General features: G+C 38.8%; 1 protein-coding gene across 1 annotated transcript in view; it reads left to right on the top strand.

Annotated features, from left to right (window-relative positions):
- The window catches only part of RGS6 (regulator of G protein signaling 6), a 504882-nt gene that overhangs the window by 384752 nt on the left and 98210 nt on the right, over positions 1 to 21920 (top strand). The window contains 1 exon segment of the mRNA XM_082388244.1: positions 8768 to 8896. Coding sequence (XP_082244370.1) covers positions 8768 to 8896 — 129 coding nt within the window.

Below are 21920 nucleotides of genomic sequence, written 5' to 3'. Positions count from 1 at the left end.
AAGAATCCTTGCATCCCTGAGATAAATCCCACTTGATCATGGTGTATGATCCTTTTAATGTGTTGTTGGATTCTGTTTGCTAGTATTTTGTTGAGGATTTTTGTATCTATATTCATCAGTGATATTGGTCTGTAATTTTCTTTTTTTGTAGTATCTTTGTCTGGTTTTGGTATCAGGGTGATGGTGGCCTCATAGAATGAGTTTGGGAGTATTCCTTCCTCTGCAATTTTTGGAAGGATGGGTATTAGCTCTTCTCTAAACGTTTGATAGAATTCACCTGTGAAGCCATCTGGTCCTGGGCTTTTGTTTGTTGGAAGATTCTTAATCACAGTTTCAATTTCATTATTTGTGATTGGTCTGTTCATACTTTCTATTTCTTCCTGGTTCAGTCTTGGAAGGTTATACCTCTCTAAGAATTTGTCCATTTCTTCCAGGTTGTCCATTTTATTGGCATAGAGTTGCTTGTTGTAGTCTCTTAGGATGCTTTGTATTTCTGCTGTGTCCGTTGTAACTTCTCCTTTTTCATTTCTAATTTTATTGATTTGAGTCCTCTCCCTCTTTTTCTTGATGAGTCTGGCTAATGGTTTATCAATTTTATTTATCTTCTCAAAGAACCAGCTTTTAGTTCTTTTGATCTTTGCTATTGTTTTCTTCTTTTCTATTTCATTTATTTCTGCTCTGATCTTTATGATTTCTTTCCTTCTACTAACTTTGGGTTTTGTTTGTTCTTCTTTCTCTAGTTCCTTTAGGTGTAAGGTTAGATTGTTTATTTGAGATTTGTCTTGTTTCTTGAGGTAGGTTTGTATTGCTATATAAACTTCCCTCTTAGAACTGCTTTTGCTGCATCCCATAGGTTTTGGATCATTGTGTTTTCATTGTCATTTGTCTCTAGGTACTTTTTGATTTCCTCTTTGATTTCTTCTGTGATCTCTTGGTTATTTAGTAACGTATTCTTTAGCCTCCATGTGTTTGTGTTTTTTACGTTTTTTTCCCTGTAATTGATTTCTAATCTCATAGTGTTGTGGTCAGAAAAGATGCTTGATATTATTTCAATTTTCTTAAATTTACTGAAGCTTGATTTGTGACCCGAGATGTGATCTATCCTGGAGAATGTACCATGTACACTTAAGGAGAAAGTGTAATCTGCTGTTTTTGGATGGAATGTCCTATAAATATCAATTAAATCTATCTGGTCTATTGTGTCATTTAAAACTTGTGTTTCTTTATTAATTTTCTGTTTGGATGATCTGTCCACTGGTGTAAGTGAGGTGTTAAAGTCCCCCACTATTATTGTGTTACTGTCGATTTCCTCTTTTATAGCTGTTAGCAGTTGCCTTATGTATTGAGGTGCTCCTATGTTGGGTGAATATATATTAATAATTGTTATATCTTCTTCTTGGATTGATCCCTTGATCATTATGTGGTGTCCTTCCTTGTCTCTTGTAACAGTCTTTATTTTAAAGTCTATCTTATCTGATACAAGTATTGCTACTCCAGCTTTCTTTTGATTTCCATTTGAATGGAATATCTTTTTCCATCCCCTCACTCTCAGTCTGTATGTGTACCTAGGTCTGAAGTGGGTCTCTTGTAGACAGCATATATTAGGGTCTTGTTTTTGTATCCATTCAGCAACCCTGTCTTTTGGTTGGAGCATTTAATCCATTCACGTTCAAGGTAATTATCGATATGTATATTCCTATTACCATTTTCTCAATTGTTATGGGTTTGTTTTTGTAGGTCCTTTTCTTCTCTTGTGTTTCCCACTTAGAGAAGTTCCTTTAACATTTGTTGTAGACCTGGTTTGGTGGTGCTGAATTCTCTTAGCTTTTGCTTGTCCATAAAGCTTTTGATTTCTCTGTTGAATCTGAATGAGATCCTTGCCAGGTAGAGTAATCTTGGTTGTAGGTTCTTCCCTTGCATCAATTTAAATATATCATGCCACTCCCTTCTGGCTTGTAGAGTTTCTGCTGAGAAATCAGCTGTTAACCTTATGGGAGTTCCCTTGTATGTTATTTGTCATTTTTCCCTTGTTGCTTTCAATAATTTTTCTTTGTCTTTAATTTTTGTCAGTTTGATTACTATGTGTCTCAGCATGTTTCTCCTTGGGTTTATCCTTTATGGGACTCTCTGCGCTTCCTGGACTTGGGTGGCTATTTCCTTTCCCATGTTAGGGAAGTTTTCAACTATAATCTCTTCAAATATTTTCTCTGGTCCTTTCTCTCTCTCTTCTCCTTCTGGGACCCCTATAATGCGAATGTTGTTGTGTTTAATGTTGTCCCAGAAGTCTCTTAGGCTGTCTTCATTTCTTTACATTCTTTTTTCTTTATTCTGTTCCATGGCAGTGAATACCACCATTCTGTCTTCCAGGTCACTTATCCGTTCTTCTGCCTCAGTTATTCTGCTACTGATTCCTTCTAGTGTAGTTGTCATTTCAGTTACTGTATTGTTCATCTCTGTTTGTTTGTTCTTTAATTCTTCTAGGTCTTTGTTAAACATTTCTTGCATCTTCTCGATCTTTGCCTCCACTCTTTTTCTGAGGTCCTGGATCATCTTCACTATCATTATTCTGAATTCTTTTTGTGGAAGTTTTTTTTTCTGGAAGATTTTGTTTTTCTGGGGTTTTATCTTGTTCCTTCATCTGGTACATAGCCCTCTGCCTTTTCATCTTGTCTATCTTTCTGTGAATGTCTTTTCTCTTCCACAGGCTGTAGGATTGTAGTTTTTCTTGCTTCTGCTGTCTGCCCTCTGGTGGATGAGGCTATGTCATATGACAATATTTTTATATTACTTTATAAGTTTACCTGCAAACTCTGGAACTCCACACTCCAGATGCCCTCCTTTTCACGTGCTGCCTCTCCCCTTCCGCACCTTGTAACTTTTTAAATTATCGTTTTATCCAGATATATGCCCAGGGGTAAGGTTGCAAGATCATATGGTAGCTCTATTTTTAGTTTTTTAAGAACCTCCATACTGCTCTGAGTTTGGATTTTTTTAAACTTTCCGTCAAGAGCATTCTAGGCTGATACAGTGATTCAAAGTAAGTTTAACTGAATACAAGTTAGCAGGCATTGCAATCATTGTCATAGCTAGCACAAGGAATCTCAAAAGTCTGCTCCTGACATTGAAATCAGCCTTTTGAATGGGATGGAGGAAGAGGGTGGAAGTCTTGATGGTTCCCCCTCTGAGGGTCTCTGAAAGTGGTATTCCTTAGTGTTTCTAACTTCTTTGGAACTTATACTTGGCTCTGCTGTCTCCAACACAGGCTACATCCCTGAGTCTTTCTGAAATTTATTAGTCCATGATGAAGAGGAACAGATTCTCTCTTTTACCTACTTTTTGTAACCATAGAAACTAAATCAGTGCCTGGCACTTTGTAGATGCTCATTAAATGTCCACTAAACCAGTAGGTGAAGCTGAGGACATTTAAATGTTGGGAATAGCAGTGTGTGGTGTTTTTAAAAATAAAAGTGAGAAATGGCCTGATCTTATGGAACACATATGGGGCAGACCATACTCAGTGGAGCATGCCCATTTTGGATTAAGAAATATGATTATCACTTGCCAGCTCTGATTCCTGCCTCTGGGCTGATAAGATGTGTGTCCAAAGATTCATTTTCACTCATTCGCAGACACCAAAATAGAAGAGGTTTTTAATGAATGCAGGAGCTGAAGTAACAGTCATTAGTAGCTAGAAATAGGGAACTGATTGCTAAGTCAAGATGAAATGCTTCAATAAAAAAGACCTTCATGCCTGAGGCATACTCTGCCTTCTTTGCTGAAGTTGTGGTGTATTTTTTTTTTTAATAATGGCAACATAGTTTGCCTGTTCTTGACGTTTTCTAATCTTCCACTGAGGAAAGATTGGAGGAGCTAAATAAATTAGTTATCAGATAATTAATTTACACAAACAAAACTAATATTGGCCCTTAGTCATTTCTGTTAGTCATGCCATCTATCCAAACAGAGATGGAGCTGGCCAAGAAAGGGCAGTGTCAAGGCCACTTTGGATCATGTCTCTGCGTGGCTTCTGATGCCATCTGTCTGAAATGATTTCTAAAAACATCAAAAATCCCTGGTCCTGCCAAGCACCTTTCCCCCACCTTGCACTGCTCAGCACTGAGAAGCGTTCTGCATGGATCCACCTGGCAGATGGGCAGGATGGTAACCCAGGGGCCTGATTGCTGGTCCTATTCCTTCCTTGCAGACACAGCTTTGCATTTGTCAAGTGAGAGAAGTCTCTCATGTTTTAGAACTAGAAATCTTAGTTTAGCAACCAGAGCTATCACTGTAGAGATGAGGGAAGTGAAGTCCAGAGAGGTTAAGTAGCTTGTCTAAGGTCAACAGAGCAAAACAGTGAAGCTGAGGCTGGCATTTCTCTTGGGCCTCAGACCAGTGTTCTTCCTACTGTCCTTCTGTGGCTTCAGTTTGTAAAGGGAGGATTGCTTCTCCCCACTCCTCTCTTATACCCCATGGTTATTTCAGTGAATTATGTCTACTGTCCTCATAATATTCCTTTTCATTTCAAAGAAAACCCACTCTATGGTATAGTGCTTTCCATGTTTCCTGCTGTTTGGAAGGATGTTTTACCTGCTTGTCAGTGCTGAGCTCTGAGTTCCTTAGAGAAGGGCATTTGGTTGTTGTGAGCCATCCAGGCAGAACTGGCTGAGCTGGCCACGTGATTTCTCCGCATCACTTGGCTGTCAGATAAGGGCCACCTGCTTATTGATTGGCACAGTGTAACTTAGGTCCAACATGCTCCCTGATGACACAGAACTTCAGGGAATTGATGTTGCTATTCTTCAGGAACAAAAGGTACCAGAAGTTAGATGGAACTGAACAGTCAAGAAAACAAAAGTATATACCTCCCGTCTCCCCATTCCCAACCCAGGAGCTGTGATCTGCCAATAGAGGATAAGTCCAACCAAGCCCCTGGGACAAAGAGAGAAAATGCTGAGCAACAAGACGTCAACAGTCATTGGGCCAAAATAAACCTTGAGATGGTTGAGAATCTGATTATCTGGATCAATTTCTCTTTTTTCTCCTTTATCCTCTTAGGACTGAGCTAAACGTTCCCTTCAATGCAAACAGTATTAAGCGCCTTGTATCTAAAAAGCATGTTGGCAGGCACTGGTTGAGGATAAAAGATGAATCTTAGATTTAATAGACAGAGCTTGGGCATTGGACACAGGAAGACTTGGGTAAGAATCCTGGCTTTGCCACTTAATAGCTGTGTGTCCTTGGATAAATGACTTAACCTGTCTGAGCCTTAATTTCAGTATCTTTGTTAAATAAATTTTAAGACTGAGAAAAGTATTAAAATACCTAGGACAGTATTGATAATAACATACATGTTCTGAAAATGTTTGTCATTATAATTTATATAAGCTCCTGGGAGCCCACTTTTGATCTTTTGGTAGGTCTGTACTCTTAGCATTTCTCCGGAAACCATGAAAAACTGTTCAGAGACAGTATTATTAGCTGATGTCACAGTGGACCATGCTATGGAATCAAACTCAGCTATCACAAATTTGCCTGACATAATGTTAGAATAAACCCTAAGAATTTTTAAGCACATCGTGAATGGTATAGATGGAATTTCTGCATTCTTTAAAAGGGTTGGCTTCTAGGATGCCCTACCTCTAAGGTTTATTGATTCTTATTATTTGTTGTGGCTTCATCAATTTTGACAAATGCATTTTTTCAGAGCCCTGTGTATCAGTCAGCTATAGCCACAATTTTTCTGCATAGCAAATCACTCCAAACTCAGTGGCATGCAACAATAAGCATGCATTTCTCACTCATGAGTCTGCAGGTCAGCTGAGTTTTGACTGTCTAGCTATGGGTTGGGTCCCTTCTGCTCTAGATGTCTCTCACCTTCCTTGGAACAACAGCCATCTGATGCAGGAGGGCCAGGGAAGGGGGTAAGCATCACCATCCAGGTACATTGAAAGCCTCTGCTCACATCACATTCAATAACATCCCATTAGCCAGGCAAGTCACATGGCTAAGCCCCAAAGTCAAGAAGCAGACTTTCCGCCCACCATGAGGCCAGAACAAGGATCTGGGTGTCTGTTAATTCTGGGGAGGAGTCAAGAATTGGGGATCAATGAAACATTCTTCTACACCTCTGATGCTGTAAACTATTGCTAGAACATTATCCCCTTCTGGTCATTTAAGGAGATTGTCCTTTGGATCTAGCTGTAACCTCTGACGAGTGATCTACCTCTTGGTACATTGTGGGCCAACATAAGAAGGTAGGTTTTCTTCTTTAGTAGACAGGTCCTTTTAAGATTCAATGGTGTGAGAAAGCAACTAAACAGAGCAGAGGAAAAAAGAATCATGGAGATGTCCTCTGTCAGTTTTTAAATCCAGTCCACATCAGAACAGACTGGAACTTTTACCAACTAATGTCATGTCAGGGGTCTAACTGAATTGAAATATTGGCTTTCCTCCAATTTCCAGTGATTTTTCAGGCCATTTCATAAAAAGCAGCAATGTAACTGATACTTCTCGTTTCACATAGCACACTAGATCAAAAGCATAGATTACTTTGAAAATCTGATCATTTTTCTAGGAATAACTCTCCTTGACTATCAATAAGTAATAAATACTCAAACTACTCTGAATCGTTGCGTTGAGTTTAGAGGACAAAAGGTGGGGCTCTAGCTGAGACTATTAACAAGAATGTGGTTGAAAATCCTCCTTATCCTGTCATCTAACAGAATACAGGCCTTCAGAGAATGACCCTTTTTCCTGGTGTGATATATTCAACCACTGCCTAAGGGGCAGGGAGCTTAAGATTCTTTCTCACTATCAGTACTTCTCTGGGAAACCAAGAAATATCCAAGGGAGAATGGTCTTCTGCTTGGCTGCTTCTCTGAGACTCTTACTGGGTGACAGAGCACCCCAGGGTTTAGAAGCCTGATCTCTGGGATATGTGGCTGGGTTCAAGCTCAGATCTACCAGTGGGTAGCTGTGTGACCTTGGGAAGGTGGTTTAATCTCTGTGGTGTCACTGATGCTGCTCAGAGATGGTCCTCTCCCCTCTCTTCCTGGCACCCAGAAGACTGGACCCCCTGGTTCCTTTGTGGTTGGGTGGTGACTCGTCCTGTCCAAAGAATTGTGATATTATTATAGTAACGTCTGGGCTATAACATGCAATAACTCATGCAAGTCTCCAGAATTCTCTCTTGTCTCTCTAACACAATGAGCAGCAATATTCAAGACGGTGGCTACTCCGTCAGCCTCGGTCCCAGGGTAACTACAATGAACAGATTCGTCCTGGTGATCTCTGATAGACTTGTAGCATGAGAGAAAAATAAACTTGGTTACATTAAACCATTGTGATTTTGAGGGTTATTTGTTACCACAGCTTAACTTAGTCTACCCTGATTGATACACCTCACTAAATCTCAGCTTCTTTATCTGAAAATGAGGATAATAGTGGAATCTAGGCTATGAAGTAATCATGGGAATTAAATAAGATAATATGTCTATAGTACTTAGAATAGTACCTACATAATAAATTCTTAATATATTTTGGCTATTGTATATTATCATTATTATTACGTTATATCTTATGCTAACTTTGTCTCTAACAAGTTACGTATTTCTTTCAAATAACTTGTTAGTCATGTGATTTGAGAAACTCACTTACCCACAAATTGCTATACTAGTACATTACACTAGGTGAACTCCAGCTTTAAATTTCTAGACTTAAAATTATGTGACTCTACTCTGGAAGCACTCAGAGAATCCATCCTGGTGTTTCAAATACATTCTATTGCTTAGGGGAACAAAATATGTGATAAAACTAAGCACTATCTTCTTCCCTTTTCCAGTTGCCCTTCCCTACCACTCACCAAACAAAAAGATCTATGTCCTTTTTACAGGTTGCTCTGTATCCTATTCCGAAGATTTCTGCCCAGGAAATTACATCTGGCTTGTAAATTCTCAGCTACAGATTGGTTTCCCAGTTTGGGCACCTACATCCTTGGTAGTCCATCTCCTCTCTCTGTTCTGTGTTCAATCTATGTACACAGTATCTTGTCTCGTCAATACAATTTCACCTGGCTCCAGGCCGTAGCCCACCATGGTCTTCTCATGGTAGTGTGGTCTTCTCTAGTCCAAAAGGAGAGGATCGTGTTCTTGTTCCATCTTAGTCCTGGCTAAAGGTGACGCCCCTCATGCCACCACTCACAACCATGAGACTTGTCCTCCAACTTCTCCACATCAGCACTTTCCATATCTTGATTTATATTCTTTATTTTTTCCCCTATGTGACTCTGGCTGAATCCTTCTCTGGTCCCAAAGGCAGCCCCGCCTATACTTCTAACAGCAGTATGTTAATAAGGTTAGGTTAAACTATAGGAAATTGCCATTTTTAGGTTGAATGTGGCAATTTCATATGGCTCAACCTATATATAAACCCAATTTAGGAAAGAGGAGGAATTTCATCACATACATATTGAATTGCATGTTGGATCCAATCCTATCAAGAATTTCTTTCTCCTTACTTGCTGAACTGGGGGCAAGTGGTTGTTCTTACAGACCATGCTTTATGCTATTTGTATATAACCCCCTGGCCTCCCTATCCCCAGCACTTGGCCCGTAGCAGATCCTGCTACTAAGTTTATTGACTGAGGCAGAGGCTTTTCCTAATATCTCTTATTGGCATCCATGTTCCCACATTTTGGCTATTTATAAAGGTACTGTTTACTATTACTTTGTGAGGTACAATAACACTTCGTTTCTTTAATCTCTTTCAGATTGAAGACATCATTACAAAGATGCAAGATGACAAGACAGGTGGTGTGCCTATCAGAACAGTCAAGAGCTTTCTCTCCAAAATCCCCAGTGTTGTCACAGGTAAATGTTCTCCTTACAAGATGTTGATGGCAACAAGGAAGTGTTGCTGAAGTGTTGTGTAGCCTTGACTGTGACCTGGGAGGTGTCTAATAGTTTGTGAATAGCAAAGATGATATGTTCACTGTGCTTCTTATATAAAGTCAAGTTCTGATCCTGGTTTCTAGGAAGAAACTACTCTTTGCCAGTCATTAAGAATGGTCTAACCATGACCAGCCTATGGTTGAGGCTTCTGGAAAGAAACAAACTCATTAACAAACTGGCTAGCTCATCAGCCATTTCGCCTATGGGGTGTACACGAGCACAGAAATATTAAGGAAATTATTTTAGTTTTAAACAAGCTTTAAAAAAAGTCTTATATTCAAATTCTACAAAATGCTTTAAAGTGTTTTAACTCATTGTACTTGAACTCTTGAAAGAAGTGGTTTTAAAATGTTCTTCTGCATTACTTTGGGGTTTTTGTGTGTTTTCTATGCTCAAATATCTCTTTAAAAATTGTTAATTGTGAAATCTATCAAACACATGGGTATAGTTTGAAGAAGAAGAATAGAACAGGTCACATGTACCACCATGCCGCTTCATAAATAACACATCCTCGGTATCTTAGAACCTCTAGGGAACATAGTGGATGGCATCTACCTCCCTTTCTACCAGAGGAACCACTATCTACTTTTATATTAAACAAATTGTTGCTTTTCCTCACAATCTTTCCACATAGGTGTGTATCCCTTACTATCCAAACCAATAACCAAATAAATTAAGATAAAATTTTAGATGATTCCCTATCAAAATCTGGCTATTTGCTTTCCCATTTTGGGGAAAATGCACACCTATAGAATGGCTAAAATAAAAATCCTGACAATACCAAGTGTCAGTGAGGTTATGGAGCAACTGGAACTCTCATATGCTGTTGGTGGGAAGGTAAAATAATGCAGCTACTCTGGAAGTTTCTTACAAAGTTAAACATATCCTTACCATGTAACCCAGCAATCCCACTCCTAGGTACTTATCCAAGAGAAATAAAACTTGCATTCAGACAAAAACTTGTCAATATTCGTAGCAACTTTATTTATCATCTCTGAAGACTGGAAACAACCCAGATGTCCTTCAGTGGGTGAATGAATAAACAGACTGTGGTACATCCATATCCAGCAATAAAAAGGAGAGAACTATTGATGTATGCACCAACTTGGATTAATCTCGAAGTCATTTGTCTGAATGAAAAAAAATCCATCTCAGAAGGTTAGATACTATATGAATCCATTTGTAGGACATTCTAAAAAATAAATAAACCAAAAAAAAAAAAACCTATAGTGATAGAGAGCAGATCAATAGTTGCCAGGGATTGGGAGTTGGGGGAGTTATGGAATGACAGAACAGTTCTGTATTCTGATTGGGTTAGTGGTGGTGACATGAATCTATACATAGGTCAAGATTCATAGAACAGCACACCAAAAAAAAAAAAAAGAGTCAATATACTATATGTCACTTTAAAAAATAAATGTACTCAGTTGAGGTACCCATAAGCATCCCAACTTATTTTTCAGACTGTCACTGTCTGAACTCAAGTACCAAGTAGATTTGGATGATGAAAGATGCTTGCATTCTTAGTATTCTCTCATTCTGAAATTTATATAAATGGAATTATACCCTAATATTGGCTAGTATATATTATATTTTTTCACCCATTTCTGGATTTTGCTTGATAAAATGTTGTTCAGGATTTTGTATCTATTTTCATGGGCAAGATTGGACTGTTGGTTTTCTTATTTACCCTCGTTGCTGGTTTCAGTACCAAATTTATGCTAGTTTCATAAGATGAACAACGGCATATATCTCTTTCATTGACACTGTGGTGTTCTCTGAAAAATAATTTTACCTTTAATCTAGCTTTCAGGTGTTTATTTCAATTATTCTATTTTTATTTATTAAAGTTCCATCTGGTTCTTCTTTCAGTATGCCTGGTCATTCATTCAACAAATACTTACTGGGTATTTACCATTTTCTAAGCATTGTTGGGCACTGGGGATCCAGAAGTAAATGAAACAGGTCAGAATTTCTGCTCTCATGGAATTTAGATTCTAGTAGAGGAGATAAAATAAAGAAGGAAAATTTGCAGAATTTCCGTAGTGATAAAGACCAATGAAGAAAATAAGTATGAAAAGGGGATAGGAGTGTTAAAATTTTGGAACTAGTGGCCAAGCAAGAACTTCCTGAGAAGGTAACATTTGAGTAAAGATGGACGGAGATGAGGGGTTGCATTATGTGGATACTGAGGTAACAAGCATTCCTGACAGCCAGTGCTAAAACTCCAAGGCAGGCGTGTTCCTGGTGTACTGAGGAACTAAGAAGAGGGAACTAGAATAGAGTGAAGAAAACAAAGGATAATAGAGATGAAGTCAGAGTGATAATGGTGAGCTAGATCGTGTAGCTTCTTGGTCATTATAAGGCCCCCGGAGGACTTTGAGCATGGGGTGACATGCTCTGACTTATGTTTCAACAGGATCACTCTATTGCTTTCTAAGTACTCTGGGGAGTTGGGAGGTTAAGCACCAGATAGGAGGCTATTGTAAAAATGGTGACTCAGACTAGGCTGTCAGCATTGGAGATATGTGAAGTGGTCAGGTTCCAATTCAAGCTTAAAGGCAGAATAGTATTTGGGGATAGATCTGATGTAGAATATGAGAGAAAGAAAGGAATTGATGATGACTTCACACTTTTGGGCTTGAGTGACTAGAAGAACAGAGTTGCCATTAAGTTCAATGACAAAGACTGTGAATGGGACAGGGGGGTTGTTTGTTTGTTTAGCTGAAGTATAAGAAATCAAAAAATTAATTTTCATTTTTATTTTTTAATTGAAGTACAGTTGATTTACAATGTTGTGTTAGCTTCAGGTGTACAGCAAAGTGATTCAGTTATACATATATATGTATATTCTTTTCCCTTATAGGTTATTACAAAATATTGGGTTCCCTGTGCTATACAGTAGGTCCTTGTTGGTTATCTATTTTATATACAGTAGTGTGTATATGTTAATCTCAAACTCCTAATTTATCTCTCCCTGCCCTTTCCCCTTTAGTAACCATAAGTTTGTTTTCTATGTCTGGGGGTCTATTTCTGTTTTGTAAATAAGTTCATTTATATCTTTTTTTTTTTTTTAGATTCCAAATGTAAGCAATATTATATGATATTTGTCTTTCCCTGTCTGGCTTACTTCATTTTGTATGATAATCACTGGGTCCATCCATGATGCTGCAAATGATTATTTCATTCTCTTTTGTGGCTGAGTAATATTCCATTGTGTATGTATGTATATGTGTGTGTGTGTATATATATATATATATATATATATATATATATATATATATATATATATATATATATATACCATATCTTCTTTATCCATTCATCTGTCAGTGGACACTTAGGTTGCTTCCATGTCTTGACAATTGTAAATAGTGCTGCAATGAATACTGGGGTGCATGTATCTTTTTGAGTTATAGTTTTTTCCAGATATATGCCCAGGAGTAGGATTGCAAGATCATATGGTAACTCTATTTTTAGTTTTTTAAGAAACCTCCATACTGTTCTCCATAGTGGCTGCACCAATTTACATTCCCACCAACAGTGTAGGAGGGTTCCTTTTACTCCACACCCTATCTAGCATTCATTATTTGTAAACTTTTTGATGATGGCCATTCTGCCAAGTGTGAGGTGATACCTCATTGTAGTTTTGATTTTCATTTTTCTAATAATCAGTGATGTTGAGCATCTTTTCATGTGCTTCATGGCCATATGTATGTCTTCTTTGGAGAAATGCCTATTCAGATATTCTGCACATTTTTTGATTGGGTTGTTTGTTTTTTTGATTTGAGCGGTATGAGCTGTTTGTGTATTTTGGAAATTAATCCCTTGTCAGTTGCATCATTTACAAATATTTTCTCCATTCAGTAGGTTGTCTTTTCATTTTGTTTACGGTTTCCTTTGCTGTGCAAAAGCTTTTAAGTTTAATTAGGTCCCATTTGTTTATTTTTGTTTTTATTTCCATTATCCTGGGAGATGGATCCAAAAAGATATTGCTGCAATTTACGTCAGAGAGTGTTCTGCCTATGTTTTCCTCTAGGAGTTTTACAATATCTGGTCTTACATTTAGGTCTTTAATCCATTTTGAGTTTATTTTTGTATATGGTATTAGAGAACGTCCTAATTTCATTCTTTTACATGTAGCTGTTCAGTTTTCCCAGCACCATCTATTGAGGAGACTGTCTTTTCTCCATTGTATATCCTTGCCTGCTTTGTTGTAGGTTAATTGACCATAAGTGCATGGGTTTATTTCTGGACTTTCTAACCTGCTCCATCTATATGTCTGTTTTTGCAAAAACTTCATTTTTAGACATGTCAACTTTTAGGGACCTATTATACATTCAGCTAGAAATAACAAGTAGGCACTTGGGTTTGTGGATCTAGATTTTTCAGGCAGAGTCTGAGCTGGGACATAAGTCATCGGCATATGGATGGTATTAAAGCCATGGAATTAATGAGCTCACCAAGGGAGTGAGTGTAGGTAGAAAACATAGTCCAAGACCCAAAACTTGGGATAATCTAGTATGTAGAGGACATGGAGAAAAGAAGATATCAGCAAAACAAATTGAGAAAGAGTAGCTGGAGACGAGGAATATCAGGAGGATATGGTTTCTTGGAAGCCAAATTTTCTAGAAAGTATTTGAAGGAAGAGTAGAGTTGATCTACTATATCAAATGTAACTGATAGTCAAGTAAGATAAGGACTGAGAATTGGCCACTGAATTTAGCAACATTGACTTCACTGCTGACCTTGATAAGTTTGTGTTCCATGAAGCATTGAGAGCAAAAAGCCTTCCTGGAGTGGGTTCAAGTCAGAATGGGAGGAGAGTGAGTTGAGGTAGTGAGTATTATTAGCCTTCGTAGGAGTTTTCCTTAAAAGGAAGAAGTGCAGTAGTGTCTAAATGGGTAAATGAGATTAGAATACGTAGGTTTTTAAATTAATACGAAAGTCACAGTATGTTTGTATGATGACGGGAATGATTCAGTAAAGAGGAAAAAATGGTGCAGGAGAAAGAGGGAAAATTCAAGGGCTTATTTCGACAAGGAGGTAAGGGATTGAATCTGATGCACAGGTACATGGGTAGCTTTAGCTAGAAACATGTACAGTGTATTCATAGGAGGAGGAGGGAAGGCATAGTAAATGCACAGAGGTACAAATAAGCATAAAGGGGTGGTGGGACCTTGTAGAAGTTTTCTTCTAATTGTTTAAATTTTCTTAGTAATATGGGCAGCAAAGACAGTAGAGATGTTAAAGGACTGGGAAGAGATTAGAAGCTATGAAATAGTCATTTAAGAGAGTAAAGAGATTGGACTAGGGAAACAGAGTTTTGACTGCTAGGTAGCTTAAAGACCCTCTTGATTATTATTAATATTTATGAATTTAAAGGAGGCAAATCTTTCTCCAGCCACATTTTAGCTCCCTTGATTTTGGGCATGTATCAGGTAGAAAATTAGACTTCATTAAAAGTCCTTAAAAGGCTAAAGCAAGTATGAGAGCGTGATAAATCAAAAGAGAGGCAAGAGCATAACTAAAGTGATTGACCATTAAGTTTTTTTTTAAACATTAACTCACTGTATTTTTTAAAATTAATTAATTAATTTTGGGCTACATTGGGTCTTCATTGCTGTGTTCAGACTTTCTCTAGTTGCGGCGAGTAGGGGCTACTCTTCGTTGTGGTGCGCAGGCTTCTCATTGAGGTGGCTTCTCTTGTTGTGGAGCATGGGCTCTAGGTGTGCGGGCTTCCGTAGTTGTGGCATGCAGCCTCGGTAGTTGTGGCTCGCGGGCTCTAGAGCACAGGCTTAGTAGCTGTGGCGCACGGGCTTAGTTGCTCCGAGGCATGTGGGATCTTCCTGGACCCGGGCTTGAATCCATGTCCCCTGCATTGGCAGGCAGATTCTTAACCACTGTGCCACCAGGGAAGTCCTGACCATTAAATTTTAACCGACTAAGGAGGGAAGCGCGAACATGAGATGTTAAAGAACAGTGAAGAGTAATGATTACAATAAATGTGTAGGTTCCAGTGGCAAAGGAATTTTGGAGCTGGAGGTGAGAGAAAGAGGGTTGGAAATATATGAGGTGGTGATTAGATAGTGGATGTTTGAAATTGAGATTGTAGAGGGGTTGCAATATATTGGTGGTGACAAGATGGAAGGTATGACTATGGGAATAAGTGACTGAGATAGAATGGAGGTCAAGGAACTAAGAGGTCATGATTTTGGAAGATTGAGTTCTCCGGATATTGAAATCACTACTGGGGAGTGTTAGAGAGGGTGCTTGTGAGTCCTTATGGAATGAGAGGCTGGGACCCAGGGATCAGTACGTGACTTTCACAGCAAGGGGTACAGGTGGTTTAACCCGATGTCATGGAAATCGAAGCTGAGTGTTCTTTAGAGAAGAGAGAGGGATTGGAGACAGTCTGAATGAAGCCATGAGAAACAAAGAGGTTGCTTTCCTGCCTTCAAACCCCGAGGGGTATAAGGCATGGGGCAGGGAGGATAGGCACCACCTAAGAGGGCTACAGGGAAGTAGGCCTATTTGGTAAGAACAAGAAAATAAAGGGAATATTAACTGAAAAAGTTGAGGATATTAAAAAATAATCTTACTTATGATTGACCATGTGTTCCAGAGAGCAGGTAAAAGCATTTCAGGAAATGGGGAGTATATGACCTGGGTAATAAATCCACATGATTGCTCTGTACCACGCACTAGGGTAGGCACAGGAGACATGATGATGAGTAAAAACCTGATCTCTGCTTTTCAAAAGCTATTAATCTAGTGAGAGAAACAGATACAGGTAGACCAATAGTTATATGAGCTATGCACTATACTAGAAGAATATTTCTCTGAGGATGTGTATCAGTTATCTATTGCTGTATAACCAACTACCACAAACCATAATGATTTCTTCATTTTTCATGATCATGACTCCATGAATTAGCAATTGGGGCAGTTGTTCTGCTGTTCTCACCCACGTGGCCCTAGTCATCTGATGGTTCATCTGAGGCCAGAGGGTCTATGATGGCCTCACTCACTTGCTTGGCAGTGGTGCCTACTCTTCGCTGAGGCTTCAGTTCTCCTCCACATCTCCTCGTATCCCCCAGTAGGCTAGACTGGACTGCTTCACAGCCTGCTGGTTTCAGAGTTCCAAGAGAGAGAGGATAAAAACAGAAAGGCTTCTTAAGGCCCAGCCTCCAGAACTCATACAATGTCAAGTCCACCACAATCTATTCTTCAAAGCAAGTCACAAGACCAGCCTAGATTGAAGAGGATGGAGAAACCAACTCCATCTCCTGGTGTAGGAGTAGCAGTGTCACATTGACAATAGGGAGACACGATTCATTGGAGGCCAATATTCTAATGATCTACCACAGGAAATAATTTTAGAACTAGGCCTTACTCATGAGGAGAAAATGGAGGAAGGTCATTTCAAGTGGAGAAAATAGAATTTTCAGAGACTCAAATACAGGAAACCTATGGCAGGTTTCAGCAGGGGTGAGCTTGTTTATGTGGCTGGAGTTTAAGATACGGTAATAAATGTGTTTGAGGAGAGGAACACACTGGCGGAACAGCCACAGGAATTAAAAGGATATGAAGTTTAGACTTCCCAGAACTACTGCTGCCAGTGTCTGTCCCTGAAGTGAGCCAAAGCCACCCCCCACCTCCACAGAGGATCGTACAATACTAGCAGATCTTCAAAAACATGCTTATTTCTCATATGAAAAGCAGTATGCCACTTTAAGAATCCCTGGAGCCCTGTGGAGAGGCCAGCGGTGAGGAGCTGAGGTGGGGCTCCTTCTCGGGCGGTAGCCACGCTTTCGGGGGACTACGGCTTCTTCAAGAGACCCTGATCCCCAACCACCACCGGATGTGGACCCACAAGTGTTTTTGGCCACAAGGAATGAAATCCGAAGCTGACGGCTAGCAGCCTATGGGACAGCAAGACACAAGCGAGGCGCCTGCTGTATACCCTTCAAGTTCTCTGTCTCTCTCATTCTTACAGCTGTGGATTCCACATAAAAAGTGATTAAGAGAGTTTCACCCATTGTTGGAGCCCATCGGGCTGACCAGCATCCCGCCTCTCCACCAGTGTGTGATGCATTCCTTCCACATCTACCTACGTGAAAGCATCCCTCTGTGATGAGGATGGGGCGGTGGTCCACACAGAATCCAGCAGCAAGAGGGAAGACCATGTGGCTGACAGGGTCTTGGTGCTCTGGCTGGGTGTCAGGCCTGAGCCTCTGAGGTGGGAGCTGAGTTCAGGACATTGGACCACCAGAGACCTTCCAGCCCCACATAATATCATTTGGTGAGGGCTCTCCCAGAGATCTCCGTTTCAACGCTAAGTCCCAGCTCCACTCAATCACCAGCAAGGTCCAGTGCTGGACACACCATGCCAAACAACTAGCAAGACAGGAACACAACCCCACCCATTAGCAGAGAGGCTGCCTAAAATCATACTAAGTTCACAGACACCTCAAAACACACCACCAGAGGTGGTCCTGCCCGCCAGAAAGACAATATCCAGCCTCATCCACCAGAACACAGGCACCACTCGCCTCCACCAGGAAGCCTACACAACCCACTGAACCAACCTTACCCTCTGGGGGCAGACACCAAAAACAATGGGAACTACAAACCTGCAGCCTGCGAAAAGGAGATCCCAAACACAGTAAGTTAAGCTAAATGAGAAGACAGAGAAATACACAGCAGATGAAGTAACAAGGTAAAAACCCACCAGACCAAACAAATGAAGAGGAAATAGGCAGTCTACCTGAAAAAGAATTCAGAGTAATGATAGTAAAGACGATCCAAAATCTTGGAAATAGAATGGAGAAAATACAAGAAATGTTTAACAAGGACCTAGAAGAAGTAAAGAGCAAACAAACAATGATGAACAACGCAATAAATGAAATTTTAAATTCTCTAAAATTAGGGAATCAATAGCAGAATAACTGAGGCAGAAGAACAGATAAGTGACCTGGAAGATAAAATAGTGGAAATAACTACTGCAGAGCAGAGTAAAGATAAAAGAATGAAAAGAACTGAGGACAGTCTCAGAGACCTCTGGGAAAGCATTAAACGCACAACATTCGAATTATAGGGGTCCCAGAGGAAGAGAAAAAGAAAGAGACTGAGAAAATATTTGAAGAGATTATCGTTGAAAACTTCCCTAATATGGGAAAGGAAATAGTCAATCAAGTCCAATAAGTGCAGAGAGTCCCATACCGGATAAATCCAAGCAGACACACGCCAAGACACATATTAAACAAACTATCAAAAATTAAGTACAAAGAAAAATTATTAAAAGCAGCAAGGGAAAAGCAACAAATAATATACAAGGGAATCCCCATAAGGTTAGCAGCTGATCTTTCAGCAGAAACTCTGCAAGCCAGAAAGGAGTGTCAGGACATATTTAAAGTGATAAAAGGGAAAAACTTACAACCAAGACTAGTCTAGCCAGCAAGGATCTCATTCAGATTCGATGGAGAAATTGAAACCTTTACAGATAAGCAAAAGCTAAGAGAATTCAGCACCACCAAGCCAGCTTTACAGCAAATGCTAAAGGAACTTCTCTAGGCAGGAAACACAAGAGAAGGAAAAGACCTATGATAACAAACCCAAAACAATTAAGAAAATGGTAAAAGGAACATACATGTCAATAACTACCTTAAATGTAAATGGATTAAATGCTCCAACCAAACGACACAGACTGGCTGAATGGATACAAAAACAAGACCCGTATATATGCTGTCTACAAGAGACCCACTTCAGACCTAGGGACACATACAGACTGAAAGTTAGGGAATGGAAAAAGATATTCCATGCAAATGGAAATCAAAAGAAAGCTGGAGTAGCAATTCTCATATTAGACAAAATAGACTTTAAAATAAAGACTATTACAAGAGACAAAGAAGTACACTACATAATGATCAAGGAACCAATCCAAGAAGAAGATATAACAATTGTAAATATTTATGCACCCAACATAGGAGCACCTCAATACATAAGGCAAATACTAACAGCCATAAAAGGGGAAATCGACAGTAACACAATCATAGTAGGGGACTTTAACACCCCACTTTCACCAATGGACAGATCATCCAAAATGAAAATAAATAAGGAAACACAAACTTTAAATGACACATTAAACAAGATGGACTTAATTGATATTTATAGGACATTCCATCCAAAAACAACAGAATACACTTTCTTCTCAAGTGCTCATGGAACATTCTCCAGGATAGATCATATCTTGCGTCACAAATCAAGCCTTGGTAAATTTAAGAAAATTGAAATCATATCAAGTATCTTTTCTGACCACAACACTGTGAGACTAGATATCTATTACTGGAAAAACTCTGTAAAAAATACAAACACGTGGAGGCTAAAAAATACACTACTAGATAACCAAGAGATCACTGAAGAAATCAAAGAGGAAATCAAAAAATACCTAGAAACAAATGACAATGAAAACACAATGACCCCAAACCTATGGGATGCAGCAAAAACAGTTCTAAGAGGGAAGTTTATAGCAACACAATCCTACCTCAAGAAACAAGAAACGTCTCAAATAAACAACCTAACCTTACACCTAAAGCAATTAGAGAAAGAAAAAAAAAAAAAATCCCAATGTTAGTAGAAGGAAAGAAATCATAAAGATCAGATCAGAAATAAATGAAAAAGAAATGAAGGAAACTATAGCAAAAATCAATAAAACTAAAAGCTGGTTGTTTGAGAAGATAAACAAAATTGATAAACCATTAGCCAGACTCATCAAGAAAAAAAGGGAGCTGACTCAAATCAATAGAATTAGAAATGAAAAAGGAGAAGTACCAACTGACACTGCAGAAATACAGAGGATCATGAGAGATTACTACAAGCAACTATATGCCAATAATATGGACAACCTGGAAGAAATGGACAAATTCTTAGAAAAGCACAACCTTCTGAGACTGAACCAGGAAGAAATAGAAAATACAAATAGACCAATCACAAGGACTGAAATTCAGACTGTGATTAAAAATCTTCCAGTAAACAAAAGCCCAGGACCAGATGGCTTCACAGGTGAATTCTATCAAACATTTAGAGACGAGCTAACACCTATCCTTCTCAAATTCTTCCAAAATATAGCAGAGGCAGGAACACTCCCAAACTCATTCTACGAGGCCACCATCACCCTGATACCAAAAGCAGACAAAGATGTCACAAAAAAAGAAAACTAAAGGCTAATATCACTGATGAACATAGATGCAAATATCCTCAACAAAATACTAGCAAACAGAATCCAAGAGCACATTAAAAGGATCATACACCATGATCAAGTGGGTTTTATCCCAGGAATGCAAGGATACTTCAATATACACAAATCGATGTGATAAATCGCATTAACAAATTGAAGGAGAAAAACCATATGATCATCTCAATAGATGTAGAAAAAGCTTTTGACAAAATTCAACGAGAATTTATGATAAAAACCCTCCAGAAAGTAGGCATAGAGGGAACTTACCGCCACAAAATAAAGGCCATATATGACAAACCCACAGCCAACAGCATTCTCAGTGGTGAAAAACTGAGACCATTTCCACTAAGATCAGGAAGAAGACAAGGTTTTCCACTCTCACCACTATTATTCAACATAGTTTTGGAAGTTTTAGCCACAGCAATCAGAGAAGAAAAAGCAATTAAAGGAATCCAAATTGGAAAAGAAGAAGTAAAACTGTCACTGTTTGCAGATGACATGATACTATACATAGAGAATCCTAAAGATGCTACCAGAAAACTACTAGAGCTAATCAATGAATTTGGTAAAGTGGCAGGATACAAAATTAATGCACAGAAATCTCTTGCATGCCTATACACTAATGATGAAAAATCTGAAAGCGAAATTAAAGAAACACTCCCATTTACCATTGCAACAAAAAGAATAAAATACCTAGGAATCAATGTACCTAAGGAGACAAAAGACCTGTGTGCAGAAAACTGTAAGACACTGATGTAAGTAATTAAAGATGATACAAACAGATGGAGAGATATGCCATGTTTTTGGATTGGAAGAATTAACATTGTGAAAATGACTGTACTACCCAAAGCAGTCTACAGATTCAGTGCAATCCCTATCAAACTACCAATGGCATTTTTCACAGAACTAGAACAAAACATTTCACAATTTGTATGGAATCACAAAAGACCCCGAATAGCCAAAGCAATCTTGAGAAAGAAAAATGGAGCTGGAGGAATCAGGCTCATGGACTTCAGACTATACTACAAAGCTACAGTAATCAAGACAGTATGGTACTGGCACAAAAACAGAAATATAGATCACTGGAACAGGATAGAAAACACAGAGATAAACCCAGGCATATATGGTCACCTTATCTTTGATAAAGGAGGCAAGAATATACAGTGGAGAAAAGAGAGTCTCTTCAATAAGTGGTGCTAGGAAAACTGGACAGCTACATGTAAAAGAATGACATTAGAACACTCCCTAACACCATACACAAAATAAACTCAAAATGGATTAAAGACCAAAATGTAAGGGCAGACACTATCAAACTCTTAGAGGGAAACATAGGCAGAACACTCTATGACATAAATCACAGCAAGATCGTTTTAGACCCACGTCCTAGAGAAATGGAAATAAAAACAAAAATAAACAAATGGGACCTAATGAAACTTAAAGGCTTTTGCACAGCAAAGGAAACCATAAACAAGACCAAAAGACAACCCTCAGAATGGGAGAAAATATTCGTAAATGAAGCAGCTGACAAAGGATTAATCTCCAAAATATACAAGTAGCTCATGCAGCTCAATATCAAAAAAAACCCAACCCAATCCAAAAATGAGCAGAAGCTCTAAATAGACATTTCTCCAAAGAAGATATACAGATTGCCAACAAACACATGAAAGGATGCTCAACATAACTAATCATTAGAGAAATGCAAATCAAAACCACAATGAGGTATCACCTCATAC

The sequence above is a fragment of the Balaenoptera borealis genome (assembly GCF_965194805.1).
Source record: "Balaenoptera borealis genome assembly, chromosome: 3".
NCBI classification, from domain to species: domain Eukaryota; kingdom Metazoa; phylum Chordata; class Mammalia; order Artiodactyla; family Balaenopteridae; genus Balaenoptera; species Balaenoptera borealis.
This window is presented reverse-complemented; position numbering and strand designations above follow the sequence as displayed.